This window comes from Dromiciops gliroides, chromosome 3, assembly GCF_019393635.1.
Source record: "Dromiciops gliroides isolate mDroGli1 chromosome 3, mDroGli1.pri, whole genome shotgun sequence".
NCBI lineage: Eukaryota > Metazoa > Chordata > Mammalia > Microbiotheria > Microbiotheriidae > Dromiciops > Dromiciops gliroides.
In genome coordinates, this window is record NC_057863.1 from 467,796,006 (window position 1) to 467,812,699 (window position 16,694).

At 36.1% G+C, this 16,694-nt stretch overlaps 1 protein-coding gene across 1 annotated transcript in view; it reads left to right on the plus strand.

Annotated features, from left to right (window-relative positions):
* NEB (nebulin) overlaps positions 1–16,694 on the plus strand; it is a 229,466-nt gene that overhangs the window by 47,468 nt on the left and 165,304 nt on the right. Inside the window, 10 exon segments of the mRNA XM_043991344.1 lie at positions 1,626–1,724; positions 5,062–5,166; positions 5,249–5,356; positions 7,079–7,390; positions 7,489–7,695; positions 9,380–9,484; positions 10,239–10,346; positions 12,068–12,379; positions 13,417–13,623; positions 15,668–15,772. Of these exon segments, the coding sequence (XP_043847279.1) occupies positions 1,626–1,724; positions 5,062–5,166; positions 5,249–5,356; positions 7,079–7,390; positions 7,489–7,695; positions 9,380–9,484; positions 10,239–10,346; positions 12,068–12,379; positions 13,417–13,623; positions 15,668–15,772 (1,668 nt within the window).

The following is a 16,694-nucleotide window of genomic DNA, read 5'->3' on the forward strand; positions in this document are numbered from 1 at the left end:
GAAAATATATTATATGTTACACACATGCACACAAATACACACATATATACTGCGTATCTGTGGATATAATTTTACGTAAGATTGCTGTTAAATCTTTTTTATTCTGAGCTCCACAAACACTAAACAAAATCCACATTTCCATATGTAAAGAAGAGAAAAGGAAGATTGCTCACAAAACAGTGAATCTCCACTTTGTAGTTTGCTTTTCTCTCTAAGCATATAAAATTTAGCACATACATTTCAAAGCTGTCCTATTTGTGTTTCCTCTGGCTTTCCATCTGTTCTCTTCTGTGCATCTTAGCAACTTTTCTCCCTATTTCCCTTTCTCCCCCACTTCATTGAAAAGAAAAAGAAATGAAAAGAAAAAACAAGCCCTTGTAATAAAAATGCATAGTCAAGCAAAACAAATTCCCACATTGGCCATGCCTAAGAACGCATATCACATCCTCCACCAGCTGTACAGTGTACTAAATCATCCATCCTCTGAAATAGTGGCTGGTCCTTACATAGATCAGAGTTCAAAAAGTGAACGAGTCTCCTAAACCATGACATGCACTGCTAAATGACAGTCGTATCTCAGCTATCCAGCATCATTGAAGATGGAGCTGTTTCACAGAAGTAAATCTTCTAGATATTCTTATCCTTCCTAAGTGCTGAAATGTGTTAGATTATATCAATCAATTGAAAAGCCTTTGTTAAGCCCTGACTGTGCCACACTCTATGCTATTCACTGAGGGTACAAAGACAAAAATGAAACAGGAGTTTCTATTTATTTGATAGACTTAGTGATGGCCCCAAAGCCTGGCCTCTCAGAAACCTATTTTACTTTTGGATTTATGACTGTGTTTTGGAAGGTTGAGGCTTTGGTGGTCTTACTTTGGGATAAAAGGGGCACACGTGAAGAAGGAAGGCTACAGTTTTCCCTGTCTCCTGCATTATTTCACATTACAGTTCCTCAAAATTCACTATTTGCAACCTCTCATGACCCATAAGTTAGCCAATCAGCAAGCATTTGTTAAGTGCTTACCACATGCCAACCACAAACATTACTCATTAGGATGCTCAATCCAGAAGTCTTTAAAGGTAAAATGCTTCTCTCTCCTATTTCTCCTATTCCTAATCTCTACCCAGGCCCCCAGTTCTTTTTAGGCACTCAGCACTAGCTGATGTCCAAATGATGGAGAAAATTGCCCTGAGACATCATTAACAAGAGTCAGATTTTACAAATATTGGTTCTAAGAGGCTCAAAAACCATCCTGTGTTTTCTATTAATGGCATAGGGGGCTTTTATGTGAGTTCTCTTGAAAGGAGGAATGTGTTTTTATTTTTATGAGAAGAAATTAAACATAAGGTTTGAATACTACCTTTGTAAATTGTATAGGTGATACTCACTGAGTGAGGAATTCTACAGGCTTAGCCCACTCTTCAAGCCAATAGTCTGGAGAATGTGTATTCATTTCCCAAAGAAACATGACTGTTCTTGTGCATGTATTTTATAGCAAGATCAATTCCTATTACCCTGAAATAATTTCTTGAAGATTTTGCCTAGAAATATTATGAGACTTTAGGGATGGTAAACTTTGTTCTTTCTCTTTATTGATTTATTTTCTTTATTTATTGAACAGAAAAAATACCGCCAGCATCCAGATACTCTCAAATTTACTTCCATCGAGGATGCTCCCATTACAGTACAGTCTAAAATCAACCAAGCCCAGAGGAGTGATGTAAGTGCCAATTATGTCAATGTCCTGATATGCGTTGATAAAACAAGTACTTAGCTTAAATGTTCTTGCTATCTATAGCAGTACCCAATGCAGAATATCTCTTGTCTGCTTGCATTTGTGTATAAAACCCATCAGATTGAATATTCCTAGAAAATGCTATGTGATAGAATAACCTAGAAGACAATTCAGCACTCCCATCTCTATATGTGACATGTCACCCATGGCAAAGGTGAGAAATTACAATAAATGGGAGGGAGGCTCATCTTTCTGTAATGCCTGAAAAGAAAACTGATGATATACTGAACAATACTGGAGAAAGTAATGGCAGTGTTATCCTTATATGTAGATAGTATAGGTAGCGGTCTGCATGGTATAATCTCCATGGTGCTAAGAAGTCCTTCCCATGTAAATATAGCTACAGATCTAGATGAGTTACATATAGATCTTTGATGGGCCGAGGGAGGGAGACCTCCTAGCATTCCTGACATGTGTGTGTGTATGTGCGTATGTATATATATATACTTTTTTTATGTAGAAGGATAGCTATATATCACATATATCTCATGGGCTTTATGCTGCCTAAGATTCCTTTATTATTAGTAGGGAAGGAAAAGCTTTCATTCTATAAATAGAGAAAAAGTATAGGATACAAAAGCTCTTGAGGGAAGTAATGTGTCAACTGGTATTTGCAATAATATAAATTACTGATATTGGACACTTTTATGAGCACAGATTTTCTATGGGAAAGGCTCTGGGTATCTAAAGTAATAGAGACAGGATAGTAAAGAGAGGGGTAAAGGGCACAAAAAGGAGGATGAGGTTTATAAAATAAAAACTTTGCTCATTTCATTGTTCCAATCAGGGTAAATCCTAAATCTAGGGTTGAATCAATCAATTTTTTAATCAACAAATATTGATTTAGCACTTACTATAAGCCAGAGCCTATGCTCGGCATTGGGAATACAAACATGGGTGAAACAGGCCCTGTCCTCAAGAAGCTTAGTCTAGCCAGGTGAGATGACATGCATGTATGTATATACATCCATAGTGGGCATGAGATAATTTTGGGTAAATTCACTAGTACTTGGGGGGTGAGATAAAGTTCTTCAAGGAAGGCTTCAGTTATTTTTAGACAGGGTCGCATTCCAGCTGAGCCTAGAAAGGATTCTAAGGGGACAGAGGTCAAGAAGAAATATATTTGAGGAATTTTGTTGTTGTTATGTCATTTTTTCAGTTGTGTTTGACTCTCCATGACTCCATTTGGGTTTGTTTGTTCTTTGGTAAAGATACTGTAGTGGTTTGCCATTTCCTTCTGTTCATGTTACAGATGAGGAAACTGAAGCAAACAGGTATAAGTGACTTGCCCAGGGTCACACAGCTGAATGTCTGAGGCCATATTTGAACTCAGGAAGAGATGAGTCTTTCTGGTTCCAAACCCAGTGCTTTATCCTCTGAGCTACCTCACTGGCTATATTTGAGGCTTGGGGGCAGCCAATGCAAAAGTACAGAGATGAGAGATCAAAAGTCATGAAAGAGGAAAAGTAAGGCCAGTTTAACAAGAACTTAGTTCATGTGATTGGGTGTAATACATAATAAGGTTGGAATGTTGAAGTGGAGCCAGATTATGAAGAATTTTAAATGCCAAATGGAGACCTTTACATTTGATCTGTGAAGTAATAAAGTAAAGGGAACAATCATTTATCAAGTGCCTACTACATGCTATTCTCGGTTGATACTCACAACCACTCTGAGCAGTAGGTGCTATTATGATCACTTGCTTAAAGTTGAGGAAACTGAGGCAGAGAGAGGTTAAGTGATTTGCCCAGAATCACACAGCTAGTACATTTTTGAGACTGGATTTGAACTCAAGTCTTCCTGACTCCAGATCCAACACTATGCTGTCTAGAAGCAGATAATAGGGAGCTATATATGTTTGAAAAATAATGTAATGTTACATTGACCAAAGAAGCATTTGCTTAGTAGACCATTAAATAATTCTTACAGTTTGGAAGAAGCACCTACTATGTGCCACACACTATATTCTACTTACTAATTGGAGTGGAATTTTCTGTAGGGTAGGGTCCTTTCTGTAATGCCCAGGAGTCCTCATATCAGAAAAAGAGTTACTTTGTTATCTATACCACCACCATTCCCTAACCCACCCCCACCCCCATCCCCACCTTTCTACTTTCTGCTCCATTTATATTTGTTTATGTACTTTCAGAGTGGTTGGGAGGAAACATCTAACACTCTCTAAGTTCTTTAACCTTTAATACTCTCAGTTTCCCAAGGATATAAGTCTTTACTGGACTGGATGTCCTTCTGGGAGCAGCTAGGTGGCACAGTAGAGTGCTCGACTTTGAGTCAGGCAGACCTGAGTTCTAATCCTGTCTCAGACACTAGCTGTGTGCCCCTAGACAAGTCACTTGACCTTTTTACCTCCTCAGTTTCCTCACCTATAAAATGGGATTAAGAAAGCATCTACCTCATAGGATTGTCGTCAGGATCAGGTGGCATAACACTTGTAAAGTGCTTTGCAAACCCTAAAGTACTATATAAATACTAGCTATTATTGATGTAAAGTAAACTTTAATTTGGGGCTTTTCCATAGGTTCTAATCTGTAGGGTAGGAGAGAGAGGCAAGAAAGAGAGGAAGACAATTTTGGGGGGAACCTAATTTTGTTCCAGTCAGAAGTTTAGGGGAGAACAAAATTAACACACCTATCCAAAAGGCTAATTTTGAGAATGGGTCAAATATCCCAACAGAGTTCTAGACTTTAACAGGCCACCTTTCTCCACATCCCAAGAATGGCTCTAACAACCATAAAGACTCTATTAAATGACCAAGGGGCTGAGGTTACAATTGAGTCTCCTCATGTGTATTCATTAGGGAACATGCATGTCCTTGCTATGAGGTCCCCTGACAGCTAGCTAATGCTTGCCAATGCTCATTCATTATATTCCAATTCTACACCAGAATGGAAGAAACCCTTCTTGGATTCCATAGGCATCCATTAGTTTAGTGCATATCTTTTTTTTTTTCTGAAGGATATGGGGATACCAGATAAGCCCCTTTTCAAAAGAGCCCTTTCTTATGCAGTCAGAACTACATCTGATAATCAATTTGGGAGGCAGCTAGGTGGCGCAGTGGATAGAACACTGGCCCTGAATTCAGGAGGACCTGAGTTCAAATCCAGCCTCAGACACTTGACACTTACTAGCTGTGTGACCCTGGGCAAGTCACTTAACCTTCACTGCCCCGCCCCCCCCAAGAAAAGTCAATTTGAAATTACTTTCTTTGGATATCAAAATATCCTTTTTTTTTTTTCAATTACAGATTCTCTACAAAGCCAAAGGAGAAGAAATACTCCATAAGTATAATCTACCAGCTGACCTGCCGCAGTTCATTCAGGCTAAAGTTAATGCCTACAATATTAGTGACGTAAGTTCATTCCACAGTTAGGTTCCTTGTTTACCTCTCTATAATGGTGTTAAATTTAATCTGAATGTTACCTTTTTTCCAGAATCTATACAAAGCAGATTTGAAAGACTTGAGCAAAAAGGGCTATGACCTCAGAACTGACGCCATCCCTATTAAAGCTGCCAAAGCTGCTAGACAGGCTGCTAGTGACGTAAGTGCAACCATTTCTCATGTTCTTCCAAGAGGTCTTTATACAAAAAGCAGAATTCAGTTGATTTGTGTTTAATTATCATCCATCTTTTAAGGCCCAACTCAAATGCCACCTTATGAAGAAATGCAGTTATGGGGAAAGAAAACAGCCTTTGGACTCAAAGGACATGGATTCCAATCCTGAATCTATTAACTAACCACATCACTTTGAGCAAGTCACAGCTGGGCCTCAGTTTCCTTATGTGTAAAAGTAGAGAATTTAACTAGGTGCCTATAGGATCCCTCCAGCTGTAAATCTATGATCCTCTATGAAGTCTTCCTTAATTCTATTCTATTGATAGCAAATTCCCCAATCAGACTTCACAAAACACCTTGTTTTGCACCTTACATATCATACCTATCTGTGCTTGTGTCTGACCCTAGACTGTAAACTCAATAAGGGCAAGACCTTATCTTATCTTAATAGTCCTCTATATACAATGACTGTATAAAGCCACAGACCAAGATTAATAAATACCAATATATTTTCAATGTTGTTTTAACTAAGGAAGCTTAGAATCTATCTCATCAGTAATAATCATAATAAACATTACCTCCCTTATTTCTAGCTACTCACCTTATGCTGCTTATTAAACATGTAATAAATGATTATTGAATCAATTAAAATTAATTATGGATTAATAAGTATCCCAAGAAGTCACTAAGTTTGTTACTCTAACTGAAGGCAAAAGTTACTTGCAAAACATCATTTAAAATAGTTGCTAGACCCCAGTATTACATATCTTGAAGAATGGATGTGTATGAACTCCCACTGTAATCAGTCCTAATCAAATAATCCTTGCAGTTCAGAAGAAGCATCTCCTGTGTGCTATGCACTGGAGAGACAAAGAAAGGCAAACATAGTCCTTGCCCTCAAGGAGCTTACAATCTAATGTATGTCTTATTTGAATTTCTTTAAACCAAAATAAACCAATGACCATATATTCTTTGTTAAATACAAAAAGTTTAGCATAATAGCCTCCTTGGGAATTGTTTTTAAGGTTAATTGCAAAATACTATCTTGATTCTTTACAATTCTTACATGATGAAGGGATCCTCAATTTGAGACCTACACCTGTGTTTCAAAAGAGCAATTTGAATGAACAGTCAGTTCTTCCCTGAGTCTTGCTTTCATCCATTATTCTAAGCAGCCTTTCAGTCTAATTTGTCTTTTACTCTTTATATATAATTATTATTTTCTCCTATAAATCTCCCCTTATACTACATTGCCTTTAAAAAGTGTTTCAGCAAACTACCTTACATTGACTTGATTTTTCACTACTACCCAATCATTAAGTTCCATCTAACTTAAAATTTTAATTTTACTTTCTATCTTACAAAGTATTAAAATAGATTGTATCTAACTTTTTTTTTTAGTGAGGCAATTTGGGTTTAAGTGACTTGCCCAGGGTCACACAGCTAGTTAAGTGTTAAGTGTCTGAGGCCAGATTTGAACTCAGGTATTCCTGACTCCAGGGCTGGTGCTCTATCCACTGTGCCATCTAGCTGCCCCTGTATCTAACTTTTAAAAAAGCTTAACTAGAGTAATTTCTGGGAAGTTTAGATTTGCTTTTGTCTCCAAATTGTCTAAGGGATGTTCTCATTGTTCTCCCCCCAACACCCTCCACCCAAAAACCAACCTTCACAGTTAAAGTATAATTTCTTCACCCTTTGATTTGAATAGGTTCAGTACAAGAAAGACTATGAGAAAGCCAGAGGAAAAATGGTGGGCTTCCAAAGTCTTCAAGATGACCCTAAACTGGTTCATTATATGAATGTTGCCAAGTTGCAGTCTGATCGGGAGTACAAGAAAGACTATGAAAAGTCCAAAACCAAGTATAATACACCTCATGATATGTTCAATGTTGTTGGAGCTAAGAAAGCTCAGGATCTCGTCAGTAATGTCAATTATAAACATCAGCTCCATCATTATACCTACCTGCCTGATGCCATGGATCTGGAGTTGTCTAAAAATATGATGCACATTCAGAGTGATGTAAGTTGCATGTATTAAGCAAAAGAAAGTGTTTGAACTCAGAATTTAGATGGAGATAAAAGAATCTCCTACACTTCCATTTTCTCTCTTTTTTAAAGAATGCCTACAAGGAAGACTATAATAACTGGATGAAAGGTATTGGCTGGGTCCCCATTGGCTCTCTTGAGGTAGAGAAAGTGAAAAAAGCTGGTGATGCATTGAATGAAAAGAAGTACAGACAACATCCAGATACCCTCAAATTTACCAGTATTGTGGATTCTCCAGTTATGGTCCAGGCAAAGCAGAACACACAGCAAACCAGTGATGTAAGTATGTTAGAAGAGAGAAAGTAAATCAAATGAAAGGAAAACTGGCACTGTAACTATACAATATTTTTTTAAACATGAGGGTCAGATCAGAATTTTGTTGCTTTTGGCCAAAAGTTTTTTAAAATAGAAAAAAAACACTTTGCAACTTTACTAATGTTTAATTTTTATTATGTATTATTGTACTTCTTCACACACTTTTCCCCCTACATAAACTGTCTTTGAAACACTAAATAGATAAACTTGACTAGCAAAAATTTCTACCTCAGTATTGCATGCACACACACACACATATATAGTAATAAACTCAGAAGCCAGCTCCTATGCTCGCAGTGTATTTAACTTCCAGTTCCCATGTTAAGTTTCTAGGATTTGTTACTTGTAAATCATTACTATAAATGGAGTAATTTGAAGCAATAACAACTCAGACTCTAGCAGTACAGGAGGTATCTTGTTCTGGAATATGGGTTTTGCCAGTCAGAAGTCATCTCATGTGGTATGAAAGCAGACAAACTCATTTTTTCTGGCTTTAGTGGAAAGTGATACCTTATTATGTTTGCCTAAATAAAATCAACGTGTGTATTATAGCTGATGGAAGCCATACAACGTTAATATCAATACCATGTTCAGAAAGATAGTAACTTCACAACTAGTGAGTGGCACCAGGATTTTTGCCTGATGTTAATGTGTCTGTTAAGGATGAGTACAGATATTTCCCCCAGATTGTTTTGATTCTTGAGGGTTTTTTTTTTAACATTTACAGATTTTAGTTGAAACATTTACTTGTCTGTCTACACATGACACTTGACCAAGAAAATTGAGAGTCAAGGGCTTGGGAATGTATTTTTGATTACAGAATGTACACTATGAGATTTTAAACAAATCATATGATTTGAATGGCTATGAAAAGGAAAAGATATCTTTATATGGAAGGCTTATGTGCCTCTTTGCTCATACATAAGACCAAAAAGTAGTAAATAGTAAGCTAAAATATAATAGCATGGCATTATGGAAAGAGGACTGTATTTGAAATCAGAAGACTTAGCTTCAATCCTGGCTCTGACACTTTGTACCTTGTTACTTTGGACTAGTCACCTAATCTTGCTGTGCCTCAATTTCTTTATCTATGAGATGAAGAACTTCATGGCCCTAAGATATCTTCCAGTTCAAAATCTGTGGTCCTATCATCTTGAATATTATGCCTTTCCTATCAAAAGGAATAATTGTGTAATTTAGGGGTTGAAATTATAATTAAGTATGAAGCTTTAACCCAAGTATTTATGAGAAAAAAAATCCTAAAGAGTTAAGAATTCAATTGACAAAGGTTAAATCTTTCTGGTCTCAATGTATTCTGTTATTAATACCACTTTATCAAACTTTTGAAATATCTTTCCATTTGACAAATTGTTATAGGTTAATTTTTTTTCATTCATCCAGGGACAAAGACAATTTTATTTTCCTCAGAGTTTTTTCTTTCCATTTTTCTTCTATAGGACTAGAAATGTGCTTCCCCCCCCCTCAAAAATGTGTAAATGATGAAGCTTCTCAAACATGAGAGAGTATAGTTAATCTTTTAAAAAATTATTCACATGTTGGAATATTAGACTAACACCTTTTAATAGGCCTGTATGGGAGTTTTCCTTTTGCATGTATCGAGTTTTATTTTGTGTTGTTTTTATTGCAGATCCTATACAAAGCTAAAGGAGAAGAGATGAAACACAAATACAGCATGAGCCCTGACCTTCCTCAGTTTATTCAGGCCAAATGCAATGCTTACAATATCAGTGATGTAAGTAGAATTGTGAGTGGTGTGATGTATACATAATTCATTAGTGAAATCATGAAATTTTAGGACTAGAACAGTCCTTAAATATAATCCACCTTTTATCCAGGAATTGCTTTGGCAATTACCTGAACATTTCCAGTGACAGAGAACTCACTATTTTTCAAGGCAACCCGTTACATTATTGGACAACCCTCATTGTCAGAAAGTTCTTCCTTTTATTCAATTGAATTATATTTCCTTGCCCTAGTTGTTCTTAATTCTGCTTTCTGGAACTTCACAAAATAGGTCTAGTCTTTAGCTTATGTAATATATCTTCATGTTAAGGTTTGAAGGTAGAGAAATCTTTGATTACAAGTCGGTGATCTTGTTTATTCTGTCAACTTGTTCTACATGAAACACTCCCAGTTCTTTCAATTATTCCTTATATGAAATGGATTGTAAACCCTTCACCATCCTAGTCATTTTCTATGGAACATACACTCTTCTGTCAATGTTCTTTTAAAAAGATGGTGGCCCCATACTGAACACAGTATTCCAAATATGATTTGATCAGTCCAAATCATAATAAGCCTTCCTTGATGTGGTCAGTATCCTAAATGGGACTTGCTTGTTTAAAAAATGTGCCATAAACAGAGCACTTTATAGTATTCATTAAAAACTTAATTGCTTTTTTAAAAAACAGCTCAGTAGTCTAGAATTAACTTTCGATTGATCAGAACTTAGAATGCTGCAATCACTTTTGTAAATTCTTTTCCAGGCATGTTATAAACGTGACTGGCATGATTTAATAGCCAAGGGAACCAACGTGATGGCTGATTCTATTCCAATTGCTGCAGCCAAAGCTTCTAGAAACATTGCTAGTGATGTGAGTATAAATTTCAGGTGAAGTTTGTGTGATAGATAACATTTTAAATGTGTACTTCCTTAAGAGGTATTTTATTGGCAGTGATATTTTGAATTTATCATTCAAATTTTCCCCAAAATTGTTAACGTTTTGAAAACCTGTCCATTTTTAAACCTTATTTATTATTCCTTTTAGTTGACCCCACTTGGTAATGCTGTCATGGAACTGACAGTAGTGTGCTCTCCTGATTCATAGTGCAAATTCCCTCTACTGACATATTTCCCTGACATTTTACTTTTACTTTCAATAAAACTGGCATTATCATACTGGATTCGGATGACTGCCTGCATTATAATTGTGCAAGAGAGATGTAAAGAGTGTCAAATAAAATGGATAGATTTCTCACAGCCAAATGGAAAGGGATACATTTCCCTATGATATCATTTTGTTTCATGTAAATAAATGCTCAGATCATCTGTAACTGAAAAATATACATTTGTTTTTCTATGCAATCTTCCTGTCAGTGGAAAAACATTTCTTAGAAACATTACAAGTTCCTTAGAGCTTTCCTTGGCACCACACTATACCACAATATTTAATCTGCCATTTAGAAAAGAGAACAAGGAAATGGGCAGATTCCTCTTTTTTATTACTTTCTTACATATAGTGGTTGTATGGTACATGTAGCATAAATGAATGATAAAACCATGTTGATGATAAAATATAAAAATATTCCCCCCAATAGTTTGAGTGTGAGCATGGGGACATTTTTTTCTCATGTTGTATATGAGATATACATATTTTAGATGGATTTATGATGAGAGAAAGTATATATTATATTTTGGGAAATATAAAGATGGACTGACATTTGGGCTATTTCTTTAAAGGCTCTTTCATTAAACAAAACAAAACAAACAAACAAAAACCACCAGAAAGGGATTGTTTCCTAATCTTCTTTCAAGTACTAACAAGTCTGCTTAGTTCTTTTTTTTTTTTTTTAAGTGAGGCAATTGGGGTTAAGTGACTTGCCCAGGGTCACACAGCTATTAAGTGTTAAGTGTCTGAGGCTGGATTTGAACTCAAGTACTCCTGACTCCAGGCCAGTGCCTTATCCACTGCACCACCTAGCTGCCCCCTTGCTTAGTTCTTGAAATTAGACAAGACTGGGTGCATTCAGGGTGGTATGGTCACCTTGGAGCCAGGAAGAGCTGGCCTCAAGTCTTACCTCATACATACTGTCTGTATGACTCAGGGAAAGCCACTTAACCTTTCTTCTTCAGGCAGATTTTGGAGAGTGTGAAGTCTGTATTCAAAGAGGGAATGGCCTCATTTAGGAATTCCCTATACTAGTGAAATATTGGGCCCAATCCCTTCCCCCATCCCTATGATGAGCATTGGATTAACCTGGGGAAAAAACACTGTAAAACTGCTGTACCAAAACACACAGACATAGGACTAATTCTTGGTAATTCTAAGTGTCTTTGTGTTTTTTTCTCTTCAGAGAGTCTTTACATTCAAATAGTCTTCAAGGTACAGAGTAAAGAGTAAATACAGGTGCAGAATTTACTGAACAACTCTTTAATATTCTGGAGTTGGTTGTAATCAGATTTCTGTCTGGTCTGGCATTTTTTGTAGTGCCTCCAACAAGACAATCACAGGTTGAATTTTGCTCTGTGTCGGTATGTTACAAGCCTACCTTATGTGGTAATGTAACTATCTAATAACTCTACCATTTTTTGCAGTATAAATACAAAGAAGCATATGAAAAGTCAAAAGGAAAGCATGTTGGTTTTAGAAGCCTTCAAGATGACCCCAAGTTAGTGCACTTCATGAATGTGGCAAAGATGCAGTCGGATCGTGAATACAAGAAGAACTATGAGAATACCAAGACTAGCTATCATACACCTAAGGATATGGTCAGCATCACTGCCGCTAAAATGGCCCAGGATGTTGCCACCAATGTCAACTACAAACAGCCAATACACCATTACACTTATTTGCCAGATGCCATGAATCTTGAACTTACAAGGAATATGATGCAGATTCAGAGTGATGTAAGTATGTATGAGTAACAGTTCCATGACATTTATTTTAGTCATTTAATTAACTACAATTTTCCTTCTGTATTTGACTTCAGATTACACTAAGAGATCTTAACACAGTTCTATATTTTATTAATAATGACTATAAGTGGGGAGGGAGGGAGAAAAATCTGAAATTGGAAAGCTTGTATAAACAAAAGTTGAGAACTATCTTTACATGTAATGGAAAATAAATAAATAAAATAAAAAAACAAAAATAACTATAATGCAAGTTAGAAAATGGGTAATTTTAAAGGACTATGGATGAAACATACTATCCACATCCAAATAAAGAACTGATATTGATGGAAAAAAAATGACTATAAGTAAAAAAAAGCTTCAAGGCTGGAGCACATGGCCTATTTCCATTGGCTTTTTTTTTTTTGCTCTCTTCATAACAGTGGGCATTTTTCTCTTTAGTGATCTTATAAGTAAAAGAGAAGATTATATCTCATTAGTTGTAAAAGCTAATTAGTTTCTGACCCTCCATTATCATGAAAAGTTTAAGGTAATCCAAGATTTGGTGTTACAGAAGAAATGAGATAAAGAACTATGAATCTGGAGGTTTTGAATGGCTCTCTTGATGTTGGAATATCAGTGTAATAGAAAACATTACTGAAATCAAGACAGGTAGTTTAATTCTTGTTTTCAAACTCAAAGTCAAGTTCTCATTTTGTGTGCATTTCTGAGTCACCAAATGGCTAAATGGGAAATCAAAGACTTGATAGTATACTTGATTGATCTGGAGAGCTGCACCATTAGGAAATGTACACATTTTTTGTTAATGTAGGAAATTAATTAAGTACTCTCTTTTGGCCTTGGAAAGTGATAATTTCTCATTTCTAAGCATACATCAGAATCTTCATACAGACCAAGTATAGTCATGAAATCAAACCACTGTAGATGGGTTCTTCATAACATGCCTTTCACCTGGGCAGAATGGTGGGTTTCAGAAACATTCTTTCACTATTGTCTGTGATATTTTCTCACATGAAATTTCTCTTTTATAGAATGCATATAAAGAAGATTACAACAGCTTCTTCAAAGGCATTGGCTGGATCCCTATTGGTTCTCTGGAGGTTGAAAAAGCCAAGAAAGCCGGGGAGGCTTTAAGTGAAAGAAAATATCGACAACACCCAGACACGATCAAATTCACAAGTGTGCCAGACTCCATGGGCATGGTCTTGGCTCAGCAAAATACAAAGCAGCTGAGTGATGTAAGCAGTTTCATTTCACAAGTGTGCACACTAGTTACTGAACAAAATGCTCTTTTTAAAAGTGCTCACTACTGATTAAGACCTCAGGTCACGCTACCATACCATTCTGCAGTAGGAACTGTTTAATTTTAGGAGAACTAAGAAAGAGCTTCCCAATGTTGAGGGAATGTTTATGCAAACAGGGGAGAAATGCTATCAAAACTGAAATGAAAATATTTCCCTTTTGAAGCAGCTTGGAGTTTGAGCATGAGGAGCTGAGGGAATTCACACAACATATTGCAGAGTCTACTGACAGAAAAACAAAAGTTCAAAGAAAACTATTTGACAGGTCCTGAAAGCTTTGAGCCCCTTTCGCCTAAATATCTAATAGACAAAAACATTATTATCACACTTGACTCCATCTCAAGTTAACTATCTTTTTTCTATGAAGTAAAATGATTCTTCCAGGCCTCAGTGTGCTTTGATGGGTCTTAGTGCTGTTTTCCATGACTGTTCTACAATACCTTAAGGATCTGGAAAAGGCCTTCTCATAGAACAAAACTGTTTCCTTTTTTTTTTTTTTTAAAGACTGGGTGTCCCTTTCTCACCCAGGCTAGGAATGGAGTTCAATTCCACTCTATTCACACTGGAAGCATTGACTTGCATTTCTGACCATGGCCAATTTGCCCTTCCTTAGGCAACCTGATCCTGGCCTAACTCCTTCTCCCCTCGCCCTGCCCCTGATTCTTGGGGACTAACTGTTTTGGTGGCAGATTCAGGTAAAAGGGATTGCAGGCCTCTACCATCACACCTAGCAATTATTTACAACTAAAGGTGCAATCATTCTCTTTGTCTCAAAATTGAGTTCCATTTAGCAAATATGTATTATTTCTCTAATTTTAAAATTAAATGTCCTATATTTCCCATGTGATGTTAACCAGACATTTTATCACTATAATCAAGATGTAGGAAGTTATTTCATTTTTCTTTCCCTCAGTTTTCTTATTTGAAAATGGAGATAATATTATTTGTGTTACTTACCTCATAGAATTGTTATGAAAAAGTGCTTGTGAGCTATTTTTATTCCAATTATTATTACTATTGTTATCATTATTGTTAATACTTGTATTGGTTATTCAAGTACTTTCCTCATCTCCCTTTGCTATCTTCCTGCATGCTCTTTGTCCATTTTAATACTCATTAATACCTCTACCAGAGAGTAGAGAGTGGAAATCATAAAGGAGGAAAGCCATGTCCATCAGTTCTGAAGATTTTTAGTAGCTCTTATAAGAATCTTAAAGGATTTGACAAAGTTCTTTATATATTTTAGATAGGAGACCTTTATCTGATATACTGTCTACGGAGATATGTTCCCAGTTTTCTGCTTTCCTTCTGACTTTGGCTATATTTGTTTTATTTGTACAAAAACTTTAAAATTTAATGTAATTGAAATTATCCATTTTGCACCTAACTTTCCATAAATTAAAAAATAAAATAAAAAAAGAATCTTAACGGATGGGCATACTGAAATGAATTTTTTTTTAAATCAGGTTTGGAGATTTGTATGCTTAATTGTCCTATATTCTTACTTTCTCCCTACTATCACAGATGAGTGGGAATTAAAGTAATAATATTCTTTTCTAACTTCACACTGATAAATATAGTTCCATATCATACTTTTCCAACTGGCTGCAAAATATGTCTATTGGACACTTACCCTTGAGTAGCTTAGACCCGTGATTCTCAGACATTTTGGTCTCAGGATCTTTTCGCACTCTTAAAAATTATTGAACTTTGGTTTATATTGTATATCTATCAATATTTATTATATTTGAAATGAAAGCATCATAGGATTACTATAAAATAGTTTTAACCTTAAGGAACCCTCGAAAGGATTTCAGGGACTCCTTGAAGTCCCCCACGGCCACTCTTTGAGAACCACTGGTATATGCCCTTAGACCCCCCAGAGCAAAGTATAAATAATACCAAGTATTTGTTAAGATGTTGTGAAGCCAATGAGCTATGCATTGTATGAAGTGCTTGATGTTATCTCTTTTCTTTTTAGTTGAACTACAAAGTAGAAGGGGAGAAAATGAAACACAAATACACTCTGGACCCAGAATTGCCTCAATTTATTCAAGCCAAGGTCAATGCTCTCAACATGAGTGATGTGAGTACTTAGAATGCTGTTGATTTAATTATGGCTTAGTTTGGATTTATTGATTGATCATGTGATTCTTCTCACCCTAAGTGCTGTTAAGTTTACATATTGGGAACTCTAAGGCCCAAATATGGGAACCTGGATTTTAAAATCAAGTCTAAACCATAGAATCAAAGGGCTAGAGGGGGTGGACCTCTGAGTAATAACTAATTGTTTGTATCTCACCAACTTCAGGCAGAACCACACTTTTACAGAAAGGCTGAGAGTTTTTTTGTCTTTAGAGACTTGCAAAGGAAGTGATACCTCTCCTCTACCCTAAGTATTTAACACTCAGTCAACAGTAACACTCAATAGTAGTCAGGAACTATTATTCTTGATACCTAATCTGAGAGTAAAATGTAATTTTTATACATCCCTTCCTCAGTAGAACTGAAGGTCATATAGTCAATTTTTGAATCTGGGCCAATCTTACTCATTAAAAATTATTTAAATTGCTACCATAGCATTTTTTTCTAGGATGAAAAATCCCCGTTTGAAAACAAAATCAAGACCAGAAGAAACTCAAGTGTAATTTAAAATGGCTCTTTAAGAGCATTGCCTGGAGCAGAGAGGGCAAATCACTTCTATGTGTTTTGGGAACTCTTTAAGACTAAAACTTGCAAAGAATGTGCCCACTTGCTTTGGCCAAGGGCTTCTCCACATCTATGAATTCACTACACTATTGAAATCCCAGATCTAGTCCCTTTCTGCATCCTTATGGTTATTTTTTTTAAAGTCAACCCATTTCCTTTTTATTAATAAAAAATGTCAAGAAATGCTACTTGGTTCCCATGATTTATTGAATTCCCTTAATGGAGGTGATCTAGATCTGACATCAGAGGATCCAGATTAAAATCCTGGTTCTTCCATGTACGATAGTGTGAACTGGGAC